We start from the raw sequence: 16,166 nt of genomic DNA, 5'->3' as shown, positions 1-16,166 counted from the left end.
TGCAGGGACCCACCCATGCGACACGGCAGCTCTCGCCCAGCCAGAGGTGGGATGCGCCTGGGGCTGGGAGAGAACTGGAGGGAGCCCCACCCGGGGGCCAAGCGCCACCCCACTCCCTTCCTTGCTCCCGCACGACTCTCAGCGGAGGGATGAATATGACGCGTCGCAAGGCGAGAGGCATGTGTGTGGTCACACAGACACACGCGCACCAGCCAGGGCGAGGGGGCACGGGACTCCTTTCAGGGGTGCGCGCCTGCTGCCTGCGCGGGTGCGCGCTTCCCCGCGCTGCCTGCCGCCCGCACCTCCCTTCTCACCGCCGCCGGCAAAAGCGCCCTCCGCACCCGCGGAGCAGAGCGCGCCGGAGAGGCAGATTAAATAGGCCAAAGCGGGTAAAAAATCCCCAGCCAAACAGCCAAAAGCCAGCCCGGTCCGCGTCCGGGGACTGGAAGGCGCTGTGAGAAGGTCCCGAGGGGGGACCGCAGGGCGGCCCGTGGGTAGGAGCCGGCAGCCCCGCGGGTCCCGCGGCACAGGTGTGCCCGGGGACGGCTGCCAGCCGCGGCCCAGCGCCGGGCGGGTGTGGGAGCCCTAGCCGGGGCCTGGGGCCGGCAGCCCAGCGCCCTGCCAGGCGGCTGCTGCGGCGGGCGGGCAGGGCGAGCTCCGCGGCCACCGCGCCGACGGGGCGGGGGCGCCGCGCCAGCCCCGCAGCCCCCCAGCCTGCTGGAGGAGCCAGCGGAGCCTGGGACAGCAGGCACGGGGGCTTCTCCCGTGGCCACTCGTGCCCCCCTCCCCACCACCTCGGACAGAGTGGCAGGGGTTTGCCAGATGGAGCGTGTTTGGGGTTTTGAGCTTTTTTTTTTCCTCTCCGCGGGGAAGATCTCCACTCGTGGCTCAGGTAACTTCCAGCTAGAGCCACCCTCCCCTCCCGTCAGTGCGGTGAGTCCCCATATCTCTTAAGATATTTCTTAAGACAGCCGCGATTAGAACCCAGGGTATGTACAGTCTCATCTGAGCAAAGGGCTGGAAAAGTGCGGAAAAAGAGCTGTTAGACAGACCCAGGCATTAGAGATAAACTGCCTCCATCAAGTCAATGTTTTAATCACTAAAACCACTTCTGAAAAGGGAACAAAAAAACCCTCTTGGAGAATGTACTCAAACAGCTGTCTTCCAGTAAAGGCAAACATGTCCAATGTTTCCTGTATGATTTTTTTTTTCCCCCTTCTCTCACCCCTTTCTTTCTCTAGATACTGCGCACAGGCGTCTTTAGCAGTGAGCGCCTCATTGTTTCCCTAGGTGAAGATACAGCTTTGGACTCAGCATGGGGGGGGGAAAATAAAAAAGAAAAAAAGAAAACAAGAAAAAAAAGATCCTGCAACTTCTTGCAGAGAGCAGCAACGTCCACTCCTGCCCCTGAGCCCTCTTGGTCAGATGCTGTGTAAATGTCACGCTATTACAGGGACGTTATGGTGAGAAGGGCTTTTTGGAAACGCTTTCTCTCTCATTGTAAAGGAAAGAGCGACTTCGGCTTCTCTTCGACAGCTTTTCAAAGGGAAATAAAACAGCACAAAGTGGGCCTGAAGCTCAGGAAGAACTTTTTTATTTTTTTTCCCTTCCCCTAATGAAAAAGGTGGAGGGATAAGTTTAATTGTAATCAGCCTGCAACAATACACCATGTGATCATGTGGTAGCAATTATTACAAGCTCCCAGCAGAAATAGAGAGGATATGCCATTGCAGCTCACTGTACCCTGGCTTTATTTTCTTTTTTCCAAAAATTGTGACCTACTGGTAGATAAGGCGAGAAATTAATTTACCCAGAAAATGCTAAATCCTGAAAACCAGAGGATAAGCCCAACAAAATCCAGGAAGATTGAGTATCATTTTGTTATCTGTTGTTAATACAAGTTCATACTAGAACATTTTTAACTGGAGGATGTAACCGACCTGATAAACTACTGCAGTGAACATCTGCACGGCCAGCCTGGCCTCTTCGCTTATCAGAATTTACTAAGAGTAAAATAAAAAAGTTCTCGGCTCCCTTTGTGCGAGTGAGCAGAGCTGGTGGCGAATAAATCCCTCTCAGTTTGCACAGCAAAATTAATTTAATTGAAATGGGGGGGGAGCTTCATCACTGCGTTTAGGCAGCCTGCGGCTGACAGAGAGCCTGCAAGGGCTTCTCTTCATCGCTGCATTTACACGACAGTTTAAGTAAAGTATTTTCTGCTGACTATCAACACATAACACCAGACTTCTGCTGCTTTCACCCACCAAAGACAAACAGAAAGCCATCGCACAACCCGTGGAAATACGCTTATGAAAAATTACAGGGAAAAAAAAAAAGTACAACAAAACAAAATCAGAAAAGAGACCTTGTCCGTGAGACAGAGATCAGGATCGTTCCCATTTTCACTTTAATTACATTAAATACCTCCAGCGTGTTTTCTAGAGCTGAAACAGAAAAACCCACAGAGTGAAGCGATCTTCTGAGACCTCACTCCATAAAGATTAGTCCGTGTCCCATACTTCGGATGAAAGCAATTACATTATTTTCGAGCACACCTTATTTATGAGAAGGTGCAGTTTGAAAGTTTAGGTGGACTGAAATAGGTAGGTCCGATTCTAGTGTGCGTCTGAGGATTTTTAGGACGCCTTCGCAAATCTTCTCAGACTCTTCTTCTGCATTTGCTTTTACAAATTCTTCTTATTTTGTAATTATCTCAGCCCCCCTCAGCACGCAGTGGGAGGGAGAGAGTTAAGATGTCCTGCGAACCCCGCTCGTAAAGCTGCTTACTTCCATTAGAAACACATGAATATCCTGAAATACAAAGTGTCTTTAAAACAGACTCAGGAATGTTTATCTCAATCCTTTAATGCTTTAGAAATTGTGGAAGAAAACAGCGGTGACAGTACTGCTCCAAATTAACCTTCTGGCAGGTAAATTTCATTTGCTCATGAAAATCAAATTCGATTAAGGCTTTTGCTGCTGCTATCACTTCACTCCTGCGTCTTCCACGACTCCTGGGCTCTGCAGGACAGAGATTATTATTAGTAACTAAGATCACCTAGCCCCTTCATTACCAGCTAAGATCTTTTAGCGGATTTAGAGGGATTTACCTCTGTGACAAACATGTATTTTCAACAATCAGCCACGATTATTATATTTTTTTTTCCATCATGCTCATTAATCAGCTCAAAGCAGTGGATGGAAAAGTAAGAGTGGATTTCCTTGGGTGGCAGTTTTTCTTTTGTATTCGTACGATTGTAATTATCCTACAAGAAATCAGAGTTCCCCTCAGTCGGGCATTCCCGCGGCAGGCTCCGGAGGGTGCGTGTGTGTATGTTATCACACAAAGGCTGGCTTGGGGGAAAAAAAGCCTTCTAGATACTCCGCCGACAAACCCCGTATTTGCAAAACCTGACATTCAGCTGAAAGGACTTTTGGTTTCTCTAAGAAGAGCGAAATGTTAAGGCCTCTTTAGGAAAATGAGTGGCCATATTCCTATCACATGGGGAGATTTACATTTAATTTATATATTCCCGTTTAAGGCCAAAATCCTGCAGTTCTCACTGTGGCAAGACTATCTTTGGCTTCATGGCGTCAGGAGCACACAGTGACTTGGTTCAAAGCACTTGTAGGGGCCAAATTCTGTCCTTGCTTACACCTGCGAAGTTGGTTAAATGCATCTGACCGCTCTCGCTGCAGCCAAGGGAAGAAAATGCCACTGAAGCTTTTTGTAATACCTGAGATGGGCATGGCCGTGCAGGGCGAGGGGCGACTGCCGCCGAATAGGAAGATCAGTTAGAAGTTGCCCGGCTCTGAAAGGGTTCAACACCTTTTAAAATCTTCCTACTGATCATGGTTGTTCATCCTTTTGCTCCCTGAGGAATTAATACTCGTTTTAGCGGAAACGATTTAACAGATGTATTTCTCTCCAAGATGTTTTACATGCTATATAAATGCAAAGCAGTTCAGAGGTTTGCACCAAAACTCTTGGAAAATGCTGAGGCTCTACCATACTCCTGTATTTGCTGTATCCTAACTATTTTATGCGGAGGAGGCAAAAAACTTTGGAAGAACCTTCCATTGGTCTGTCGGTTGCATGCATGGAAGCATTCAATTATCAAGTTAATTTTCCTAAAGGAAGCGTTTGTAGAGCATAGCCAAATCAGTCAGTGGCTTCAAGTATACTCTTTCTTAGTTTTGGTTAATTTATCCAGCGCATCCCAAGACTTAGGTTGCGAAAAGTAAAAGCTCTTCCACAACTGGTAGGGAATGGTATATGTTCGGGGATGGGGGGGGGGGGGGGGGGGGGGCGAGCCGTGTAGTCTCGGCCATATTTTTACCCCTGGTGTTCATTACAGGATTCATGATTTTCGAGGAACATTTATTCCGCTCGATGCCTTCAGCCCTCACGGTTCCTTTCTAATATTTAATGGCAGATACCCATTAATACAGGAAGGAATTATAGCTGGGGAATGAAAATTAGGTATCGAGGGTGGGGTGAGGGGCGGGAAATCTAAAATAGTTGAGGAGGCTTTTTTCCTCTCTCTCGGTGTCAATAATTTATTAAAAGTCAGTTACATTCGGAAAGCAAAACAAAGACGTAGAGTCCCGCGTCCGACAGTAATTATTTTTCTGATGCTGCATGGGCTCCCCGCAGATGCCATTTTGCCTATTTTGAGGAAACGGTCCCCTTCCCTGACTCCCGCCCACGTCATGGCAAACAGGGGAAGGGGACGGTTGTGTCACTGCTCTTATCAGCAGTGAAAAGCACGGCCTTCTTCCCTAATGGTTACATAGAGCTCTACAGCGAGGGAGAGATGCGGAGAAGGGAGAAAAGAAAGCTCTTTAGTCTAATCTCCTTTCCCCCTTTCGCACACAGGGCTGGAACAGCCCCAAGTGGGTAAACAAAACAAAAAAACAACGACCAAAACTTAGCAAACCGGATACCCCTCCTTTTGCGCCCCCCCCCTTCCCCCCGCAAACCCTCCACCACTTAAACAGTTTGCACCGGGGCTGAAAGCTACGGTTTCATATGCTTCTCCCTCCTTATGGAAAGGAGCTTGAAAAGTAGAGGCAGATAAACGAGAAACGCTCCGCGGCTGAGGGAGAGTTTGGAGAGGGGGGCGGGCTGGGGCGGGGGGGAGAGGCGAGCTGGGGAGATTAGTGTTCTCATGGCTACCCGCTTTTTAACAAATCAAACAGATCTTCGCACTGTGAATGACAGCTCTCACATTGGCTAGACTGCAACTTTCAACTTGACCTTGGCCTCTAGCCGTGTCTAACCCGTATGTAAAACAGCGCTGCCCCATAGAGCTGCCTCCCTTCCCCCTTCTTCCCCCCTCCCGCCCCGCTGCAACGCGATTTTCAAAAGCAGCCTCGAGAAACCAGAGGGAAACAAACCGACCCAATTCATGGCAGTCAAGCAATGTTTGGCCCGGGGAATCCACAGGTTTCAAAACTGGAGCCTGAAAGAAAAGGAAAAATATGCGGGGAATAAATATTTGCTTTTGGCCATGAGGAAGAATGCGGAAAAGGGTATGCGAAGTCAAAATGGGAACACTTTATTGGCTACAATGAAGGAAAAAAAGCGGCTAAAATGCTGCCAAATTAGTAGGAGAATGACAGCGACTTCAGGTATCCCAGCCCATCGCACGGAAAATGCACCTTGAAAAGACCCCATGGGCGCCAAAGGGCTATTTCTCATGGCTGGCAGCTCTGCGCTAGGCAAGGAAAAGCCTGCTCGGTAACAATGTACGTCCCGGGACCGCTCTGCGCTTGTAGCCATGCGGGCAAAACAATGCTACAACGTCAATGGGAAGCACAATAGGACAATAAATACGCCGAGCTGTCAGGCGCAAAACAAAGCAATATGCAAAGCAAAAGAAAAAATAAAATTAGTTTTCAGGATGGGAATATTTGGGGCTGTTTTGTCCATAGGCGGTGAGGGTTGCGAGCTGTTAACGATGAGGTGAACGCTGCTTTAGGTCAAGTTTACTGATAGCTCAGTGATGGAGCGTTTTGAGTTCAAGGTTGTGCGCGAATAACTGAATGCTGCGGAGAAACGCGTCCGCGCCGGCGGGAGGTGCGGAGAATATTAAAAATTTAAATTATTTCGCCCTATGAAAAGTTACAACGTTTATCACGAGAAGGGAATGCAATTGTTTTTTCTAGCTTTCGCTGGCGGGAGAGGTACGACCTTCCAAAAAAAAAAGATTTTTCAGCCAATAAACCATTTTTTTTCCCAGCCCAGAAAAGCACTGTGGATCCGTACGCACAATATACAAGCCGAGGTGATATTTCACAGCCAGAAAAGATTCAAGCCGAATTGTAGGCCGCGGGTTTTATTATTACGGCAAGAAATAATACAGCGGAATCGCGATGGAGATTCAGTTAACCCTCCCGCTCCCCCAGCCCATCCTAAAAGATAATAATAAATCAAATCGGGATTTCCTGGTCTGTTCCTCTTATCTGACTTCTGAGGTTTTGTGGCGAGAGGAGTGAGATGGGTCTTGGGCTTTCGACGGGCGGGAAGGAAGGAGGAAAACACCCAGAAAGGACCCCGGGAGGCTCCGCTTCGATAGCCTTATCTGGCCCGGCGCGCCGCCCGGGGAACCTCTCCTCCGCCCGCCGTGTGCGGCGGGCTCCCCGCGGGGAGGCGGCGGTGCAGACCGGGGAGGGAGGGGGGTCGGAGAGGTGCGGTTCATCTCCCCCGGGAGATGAGGAGAGGCCTCCGCGGCTTCCGCGGCGCTCGGGGCGGGGAAGGGCCCGAGGGAAGCGGCGCGGGGGAGAAATCAGGCGGCGTGCCGAGGGGAGCCCCGCACCTCGGGGAACGCGCCGCGGCAACAACGGGGCCAAAATGCTCACGCCTCGGTGGCGAGGGGAGGGAGGGCCGGAGGGAGGAAGGAGGGAGGAGGCAGGGAGGGAGGCGAGGAAGGAGGGCGGGCGGGCGGGCGGACGGGCCCCCCCGCCCCCCCCGCGGCGCCCGCGCCCCGCGCGGCGGCGGCAGGACCGGGCCGTGCCCGCGCCCGTGCCCGCGCCCCCGTGCCGGGACCCGGCCCCGCGCGGTTATTGCGTTATTTAATTATCTCCACTTTATTCCTTCAGATGTTTATCAGCTGCTTTGCATATCACGTGGGGGCGGGCGGCCCAATGAGGGCCGGCCTGGCGCGACACTGGCGCGTCAGCCTTGGTCAAGTCCCGGAGATTGAGTATCTCTTTTTTCAGTCTTTGGGGCTTTTAAAAAAGAGCCACTAGTCTCAATGCGGAGCGGGCTATGACAGCCTCCGTGCTCCTCCACCCCCGCTGGATCGAGCCCGTCATGTTCCTCTACGACAACAGCCTGGATGAGATCAATAAGAACATGGACGGGTTTCACGCCAGCAGCAACTTCGCGGCGGCGGCGGCGGCCAACCCCTGCCGCAACCTGATGGCTCACCCCGCGCCCCTGGCCGCCCCCAGCGCGGCCGCCTACACCTCCAGCGAGGCCCCCGCCGCCGGCATGGCCGAGCCCGCTGTCAAGCAGTGCAGCCCCTGCTCGGCCGCCGTGCAGAGCTCCTCCGGCGCCGCGCTGCCCTACGGCTACTTCGGCAGCGGCTACTACCCCTGCCGCATGACCCACCACAACGCCATCAAGTCCTGCGCCCAGCCCGCCTCCACCTTCGCCGACAAGTACATGGACACCTCGGTCTCCGGCGAGGAGTTCACGTCGCGGGCCAAGGAGTTCGCCTTCTACCAGGGCTACGCCGCCGGGCCCTACCAGCCGGTGCCCGGCTATCTGGATATGCCCGTGGTGCCCGCCATCGGCGGCCCCGGCGAGCCGCGCCACGACCCCCTGCTCCCCATGGACAGCTACCAGCCTTGGGCCATCACCAATGGGTGGAACGGGCAAGTGTACTGCCCCAAGGAGCAGAGCCAGCCGCCTCACCTCTGGAAATCCACCCTCCCGGGTAATACACCTGCATGGCTACCCCTGCCCCCCCCCCCCCCCCCCCCCCCGCCTCCCCCGCTCGCCCCTCCCGGGAATCCCGCCGGCAGGGCTACGGGATCACCCCCGGGCTGACCCTTCCCCGCCCCGCCCGCGCTCCCCGGCCCCATCCCGGCCCGCACATGCCCCGGCGCCGCTGGAGCGGCACCGGTGCCGCCCCCTGCCCCCCGCCGGCGCACGGCGCATCCCGCCTCGGCCGCCCGGCCCTGCCGCCGGCACCGGGAGAGGAAACAGCTGAAAAGGGCCGTGGGAAGGGCTGCGGTATTATTGTCCATAAACTCCGGAGCACGCAGGCTGGGTAAATCGCTGCAGCCCCGCGCGATTCTTCCCAGAGTCCGTGGCTGGGCTCCGTGGGGTTTGTGGTTATTATTTGTCTGTCTGACAGAAGCGAGCCTTCCCCTGCCTAAAAGCTGCCTGCGCGGCCAGGAAAGAGAAATCCCAAATGCTGAGCCGGGCTTTAGTAGCTCAGCTGGAGCGGGGCAGGCGGAGGAGTGCGCTGTAGCTCTAACCCCTGTACCACTTGAAGATGTCCTAAGCGGTTCGAGCGATTTTCTAACGCTTGCCTCCGTGGTTTTTCTGTTCCAGACGTCGTTACGCATCCCTCAGATGCAAACTCGTACAGACGTGGGAGAAAGAAACGAGTGCCTTACACAAAGGTCCAGTTAAAAGAACTCGAAAGGGAATATGCTACAAATAAATTCATAACCAAAGACAAACGGAGGAGGATATCGGCGACTACAAATCTGTCAGAGAGACAGGTCACAATCTGGTTCCAAAACAGAAGGGTCAAAGAGAAAAAAGTGATCAACAAATTGAAGACTACCAGTTAATGGATTAAAAATGGAGAAGCAGCAGCTCAAAGTTTCAGAACTTTTTCTTTTCGTGTTCAGATTAAACTAATTATTAATAATAATTAAAAAGAGAAAAGACAATTAACCTCTTCTTTCAGAAAAAGAGATCTGTATCCTTGGAATTACAGCTTTTTGGTTTTTTGTTTGTTTGTTTTTTAATATTGCTGTAGCAAAGTGCTTAAAACTGACAGTTCTCCTGAAATCCCCAGCAGCCAGCCAGTATCACTGACAGACTGTAAAGCCCACACTCCCAGCCCCGAGAGATACACTTCCAATAAAGACACGATTTTCTGAGAAACTTGTGAGTACTTCTACGACCTTACTATTTGAGAAGACTCTTCGTAGCCACGGTGCAAGAGCTGGTTTAACATGAGGAGGTCGATGTGAACACATAATCTGGTTTTCTTCCATTGCAATCCAAACTGTATGTTGAATGACTGCTCAGGTAAACCATAGTGAAAAAAAAAAATACAATTACTGTATGTTTTCAAGCAATGCATTTAATGTCAAAAAAGTAATAATAAACCTCGAAGGTACTGAATAAGGATTTCAGAGACATCAGTAATGAAGGAAGCTCTGTGGAGGATCTATCTTAATAGCAAATTTTAAACATTGCAAACTAGTGGGGATAGAAGGGAAAATATTTGCTTGGAGATGTCTTTCTGTTTTATTTTTTAATTTCAGCAGATGATTTCTTGTCATCTGAATTGGGGGAGGGTGGGGGAAGGGTGGGTTTGTTTATTTTTTCTCCTGCAGACCGTACAATAGATACTTTTTGAAGGACTCTGCCTATTTTAAACCTCAAATAATCTTCAAGAATTAATATTCTGAATCCCCGGAAAATTTTAAATATTTGACTCTGGGTGGATACAAAAACCGGGAACATTGGCATTTCTTTACAGTAGGGGGGGGAAACCCAGCTTCCTGGAAAAAATATCCAAGAGCTTTGAACTGAAATACATTTTTCCCCAGAAGTATTTTGATTTATATAATCTATATTTTGATCTATAAGTAATTAGTCGTTTCTCCTTGTTTATTGTCTGTTATGAGGCCTCAGTAGAACGTTTAGGGATTCTTTTTACAGCACCTTTTAATCCAATCAGTTATTTCAACCAGCACATTATTTTGTTTTTATTCACTATAAGAAGCTATCTTGTAAATAATAATAAAAAAAATCAGCGCACTGTGAAAATGTACTTGTGCACCCTCATTTTTTTTTAATATTTCTACTGAAAAATGAAAACCCAAGACGTGTAGACAGGTATAGTAGTATTAATGCTGTTAATAAAATAGTCACTGTAATAAAACCTGAAAGAAATGCTCCTTATTTTTCCATACCTACATGCATTTCATAAGAAAAATATAATGTATATGTCTTGTAATACTGTTGTCTTCCATTATGTAGCTTATGTCTATATGGTGGTTCTTTTCTGGACGGTGTTTATCTGGGGGCAGGCACGCCTGATAACAAGCATTCCTAAACTATAGATGTTTTGGTAATGTTAAACAGTGGGTTGCAGCGGGGCTGGGGGCCCGGGGGAGGAAGAGCGGGATGATACCAGCGCCGCGCTACAGCCCTCGCCGGGAAATGGAGTCCGGCGGCCGGCCCCGGGAACGGGGAGATGTTGCCCAGCCTGGCGGTGCCTCGGCGGGAAGGTGGGGGTGCTGCGTGGCGATGACAGGATGGGGAAGGCCTGAAACCTTGACCTTGAGGGGAAAAAAGCCGATTTGTGACCTTGACTTTTGACAGCTCCCCGCGCCGGCGGCATCCGCGGGCCGACAGCGCCACCTCGTGGCCGTCGCCGCGCCTGCACATGGCCGCGCCCGCGCACTCACCCGCGCAGCATCCTCCCCGCGGGCGGGCGCGCACACGCGTGGGACCCGCGCCGCCACAAGCGGGCGTGCCTCTCCGAGCGGGGACCGCCGCATATCCACATATATATATATATAAAATATATGTCTGAACTTACAAGGTAGAGCACGGAGCAGGTTGTGCTCCGCTTGCTCGCTCGCTCGCTCTGGTGGTGGCAGGACACCGGCGAGGCTGAGCCGGGGGTGAGAATCGGTGCTTAGCGGTGCCTGGCTGGGGGATGCCGGTGCGATGTGAGGAGCCGCCGGCCGGCCGGTGTTCTGAGTGGCGGGCGAGTTTGGCCGGGCACAAAGAGAGGTTTCCTTTCGCCGCCTGTCTCCTGCGGTGGTCTGCAGCTCTAATTAGAGCTATTGGGGGACCTTTACGGTACATTTAGAGGGTATCAGATACCGCGCTAGCTGTGCGCTTCTAGCCTTACATTTCTGAAATTCAGAAGGACCCACCTCTGCAGGGATCAGCGCAGAGCGGTTTCCGACCCTCAGATCTGACTGTAACGCATTCGTGCAATAACTTACATGAAAAGTACCTGCAGCAGCGGGATCTGTTTTACAGGAGGCTGTCGTGTCGGGAGCTTTGCACTCCGTGCGGGATTTCAGCCTTCCCGCAGTGTGCGGGCGCGTTATCCGCCCACCGCTCGCCGCTCTCGGGGCGCGCAGGGACCGCGGAGGGCTGCGGTTTCTCAGGCGGGGGGAAACCCGCTGCCGTGGAGCGTGGGAATATCGGCTGCATCCCTTCAGAGGCCGGTCAGGGGCTTTCTGAGTGAGATCTCCCCCGTCCCGCTGGGCAAATAGCCGGGGAGAGGTACCTAAGTGGCAGCTGGCTTCCAGGCCGTGCAGTTGGGCTGTGCTTTGGGGTGACAGCGTGCCCCTGTGAGGGGAGGGGGGACAGCTCCTATGACAAGGACACGGCCTGCCCATGGCCTGCGGCGCCGGGTGTAGGACAACGGGCGCAACACCGCCCGAAGGGGCGATAACCCGTCCCCGGCGGGCACGGCCTTGGTCTGCCTCCCCCGCCGCTGGGCACCCAGCAGTCTCCACGACCCCCGCAGCAGCCCCGCAGCCCGGGACGCTCAGCGGAGCTGGAGCAGGCAGCGAACCCCCCGCGCTGGGGCTGCCGCAGCCGCGGGCAGCCGCTTGTCCCGGTCGCATCCTGCGCGAAGGCCGGGGGCTGCGGGCTGGCTACGGCGGCCGGTGTCCCCCCGGCCGTACCTGCCGTCCGCTGGCAGATACCCACAGGTCTGCCCCGGCTTCAGGCACCGGCCAGCCGCCTTTCCTCCGCCTCATTGCAACGCTTTCTCCTGAAGGAGCTGAATCGCCTGGAGAAAGCTACTTGTGAATTACACTTGTTCTCGCTCCTAGTAAATAATTCCATTTATTCCGTTGTATTTCGCAATCTGCATAATTATTGCATGAGACACACCGCAAATTACTTGTATTGCAGGTCGGAGATGAGGATGATCGACAGGATTCTAGTCCTCTGTATCTTGGGCAGGATCTTCTGTTTTCACACCATGCCCCAGAGCGATATATTTCGGGGGCGCCTTGAAAGGAACTCGCAACGAGAATATGGCCGACATTAGTAAAATAACAGCTTTTTTTTCTTTTTCTTTTTCTTTTTTTTCTAAGGTAACTTCAAATTGGAGCTAGCATTTGAAGATTATGTTTTCACACTGAACTACCCTACCGTTCAAATCTGCTAAGCATTTCTAGACTGACCGTGGATTAGGAATTTAAATTCCCACTACTGTTCAAATAGCTTTGCGGCATATATATTTCACAGGGCAAAAAGGGGAGCGTTTGACTCGCAATCGCTGGCAGGAGTAAAGTAACATTTTGGATCGGACCCGCGCTACCATGTAAGTCAGCGTCGAGGCTCTCGCAGGCTCCAGCGGGAGGAGCAGGTCATGTTTCCCGGCCTTGCGGCGGAGAGTCCCCGGCGGGGAAGGAGGATCAGGCCCACGGCGGGCCGGCGGCGGAGCTCCTCCACCCTGCCGGGGTGTCTGCCCCCAACACCCGGGCGTGCGGCGGCCGCGCCGGCGGCTCCGTGCCCGGTGCCGGGGGCCAGCGGCACCTCTCGGACCCGCTGCCTCCTCCTCGGGCCCGGCTCGAGGCTCTGCTCGGGGGACGTCCCACAGGGGCGAGTGGCTTAGTCAGGTGAGTAGAGGCCGGGAGTTCCGTGCTGGGCTCATCGGGGCACCCCTGAGGAGGCGGCTGCGGGGCGCGGCGGTGCCCGGCGCAGCCCTCCGCGCCGCGGCCGTGCGGCGACTCAGGGCACCGAGACAAGGATGTCTGCGGTTTTCCGAGTCGCGAAAAATTCCCTGTCTGCGGGTTTTAAGTGCGTGCCGGCCCCCGCCTCGGTCCTCCCGCGTCCCTGCCTACCCACGGCTGCACCCACGCGGCCCTCCGCGGCCCCGTCCCTCCGTCCCTCCGCCGGGTAGATGTGGCCTCAGAGCGTGGGGGAGAGCGGCTGTGTAGGTGTGTGTGTTCGTGTTATTTATTACCTTCATTTACCGTCCAAAAGCTGTTGGCACATACATTTTCGAGTACAAATTGCTGTTGCATTACATATTCCCCTCTCACCAATCTGCCGCCAGCGTCCTAAAGTACATCCCTAATACGTTTTACAAGTAAATATATCACCAACGAAAATAATTAAGCAACGTGATACATTACTTCACGACGTCCGTCCCTACACGCGGTTTGGTGAGAATGATTATTTATATTCCCTGCGTTACCAAGAATGTTTTAAAATGGTGGTGGGGAACTTATTGTGCCCGGCTTGCTATGCAGAGCTATATGTGCGAAGAGTTTTATTTGCAGACGTTAAAAAAAAAAGTGCCGGAAGAAGAATTTGAAAATAAAAACAAACAGAAAATTAAAAAGACCAAAATGTACGTAAGTAAAGTAGTAACTCTACTTTCTCAGCTCCCCTAGAAATTAAAATGTTAGGTATAACATTTTAGCTGATGTGCAGAGGAAAGCAAGGGACAGAGGAAGCAAGTTAATACCGTATATTTATCGTATTTATAGAAACATTAATGTCAGAGCAGTATTTCATTCCCACTGTAAAACGCAAAACATAATTAGAGACAAAAAAAGATCAGTTTACTTTCTCTTCAAGTAATTCTTGCGGGATTCCACAACATACACTTTAATTCCCAGTGTCTGGAGATGTTGACTTATAATCACCTAATTCTAGGCGTCCTTGGTCCCTCGGATTTTAAATTCCCATGAACAGAAAGCGGCCTTACATCTTTGATGCGGACGGACGGGTACAGCAAATGTTTTGTATTTTTACCCACCGAGAGAATAATCCGGTATTTAATCTATCCCCGCCTTGAGCTCTTGGCAGTAGCAAAGGTGGTTTGCTATGGGAAATAAACCTTGACAGGAGCATATTTCCGAAAAGAAAAAAAAAAAAAAAAAAGTAACTAGAACTGCAAAGCTGTATCTTTTCAGCCACCTTTAGCTCAGAAAGACTCCCGCTTAAAAAACCCTTGCTAGCTGAGATGGCCTCTGAAGTAAACGGAAAAAACATGGTGCGCAACATTGAAATGCTCAGAAAAGAAAATCGCCCAATGCTTCCAGAGCAGCGACTTTATTTTGTATGCGTCTGATCGAACGGGTAAGCATCTCGGCCTTCAGCCTATAAATTAAAGTTATTTAAAAAGAAAATGGCTATGGCTTAAATAAAACCCCATTCCTGGTGCATTTCAGCATTCTCCGTGGGCAGCGTTAGCAATAAAATCAAGACAGCATTTAATACAAAAAAAATATTGGCAGGCGCTAAAAGGCCGTTTGTTACCATTCATAACTTTTAGATGCGTTTTAATGCACTTTAATGATGATTTGAAGAGATGGCCTCGCGCGCTCTCGGCCGGTAACAGAGTCCAAAAAGAAGAGGGGGGGGACCAGGGGGTGGTTTTTCCGCGTGGGCCGGCGGGGACGTGGGGCTGATGCGCCCCGGACGCAGGGGTCCGGCCGCGAGTGTTTTAACCACGCCGTGAGCCCTTCCCTGCCCCCCGGGCCCCCTCCTCTTTGAATACAGTTGATTCATGAACTAGGGTACGAAATGCAAATGCTCATTAAGTCTTTCCTCCCTCCCTCCTCCCTCCGGCCTCCCTCCCGCCTCCGCACCCCCCTCCAAAAAAAAAAAAAAATTTCTCTGGTGAATAGCTTCAACATGGCGTGCTGAAAGGCAGAAGCTTTGCCCGTTCCTAGATCTGAACCGTGATTAAACATCCCCAAAGAGAGCATCTCTCTTCCTCCCGCCGCTCCCCCCTCCCTTCCCTCCCCGTAGCGTAGAGGAAAGCGCCCTCTTCTACGTAGGAAAGGTCAAGTCCTACAACGCACAACCCACGGTCATTACTGTACTGTGACCCAGGGTGTACCGGGGAGGAACGGCCGGGTGTCCCGTGATCAAAAACACTGGGACTTTTTTTTTTTTTCCTCCATCTCGTGCGACGGGAATCCGGGGAATTAGACAGCATTTTAACCTCCTGCAATCACCTTGTGTGCAAATCGCCATCGGAAATGCTAGGGGACCGGGAGAGACAGAGAGAGAGAGGAAAAAATAAATGGCAATCATAGTAGTAATAATAATAGCAATAATCGTCATTAGCCTGTGATATTGCTGCATTTTGCCTGAAGCTGGCAGGAAGGAGGATGTGCCCCAGTGGCTAGATTTCTCTCCGTCTAAAGGCAGACCAACAACAACTAGAACAAAAAAATTTAAACCCCCAAGTCAACAGCAACCCAAGCCACTGAGAAATCGAGAAGGAATGTTTTGTGGACCAAGTATATTTAATCTGTAAGGGAGGAAACCAAAAAATATGCAATCCATCCTCACTGATCTGGAGGTCTACAGCCCAGCGCGGGATCCTAGCTGTCAGTCTCCGTGGGGATATATTTTTGCGCAGGCGAGAGACTTCTGGATGCTTGGGTAAGATTTTCATGCTCTTCCTGGAAGCTGCTGAATGTTTCTCCTCTCCCCCTGGCTCGGTGGTGAATTAAGCAAACAAGCCAACAACAAACACCCACCCAGTCCCCCGCAAAGCCCCCCGCATGACTGGAGCGAAGTCATTTGGAAGGCCTTTGTGGAGGGTTTCCCAGGCCCCTGCTCTCCCCCCAGCCCACCCACCCACCCCGCTCCCTTTCTCCCACGATGTATGAGGCCAAAGTGCCGCTTCTGCTGCGGGGACCTGGGTGAAGAAGGCTGCCTGGGCTGATGCTAATAGAGTCGAAGAGCCCGTTGAGAAAAGTAAGACTGCTTCTCTAGCTTGGGTGCTGGCTCCACCTTTCCCAGAGATGCTGCTTCCTATTCTAGCATAGGTGGAAAGCAAAGAAGGCCCTTGGCAGGAAAGAGGGCCAGGAGAGGCTGGGGTCAGAGCCTAAGACGCGGGCAGACTTGCAGATAGTGCTGCTGGTTGCTTAGCTTTGTGCTGCACCAGGTTGTCTTGCAG

The 16,166-nt window shown here is 51.9% G+C and overlaps 1 protein-coding gene across 1 annotated transcript; it reads left to right on the top strand.

The window, feature by feature from the left end:
• The first annotated feature begins 7,273 nt into the window (after nucleotides 1-7,273).
• On the top strand, nucleotides 7,274-8,860 carry HOXA13 (homeobox A13). Its single transcript, XM_055806601.1, has 2 exons — nucleotides 7,274-7,946; nucleotides 8,570-8,860. Exons 1-2 carry the CDS (start codon nucleotides 7,274-7,276, stop codon nucleotides 8,812-8,814), a joined length of 918 nt encoding a protein of 305 aa, XP_055662576.1. The 3' UTR covers nucleotides 8,815-8,860.
• Nucleotides 8,861-16,166: the final 7,306 nt, after the last annotated feature.

Source organism: Falco peregrinus, chromosome 5, assembly GCF_023634155.1.
Source record: "Falco peregrinus isolate bFalPer1 chromosome 5, bFalPer1.pri, whole genome shotgun sequence".
In the NCBI taxonomy this organism is placed as follows: domain Eukaryota; kingdom Metazoa; phylum Chordata; class Aves; order Falconiformes; family Falconidae; genus Falco; species Falco peregrinus.
Note: the sequence above shows the minus strand (reverse complement) of the source record. Positions and strands in the feature narration are given on the sequence as shown.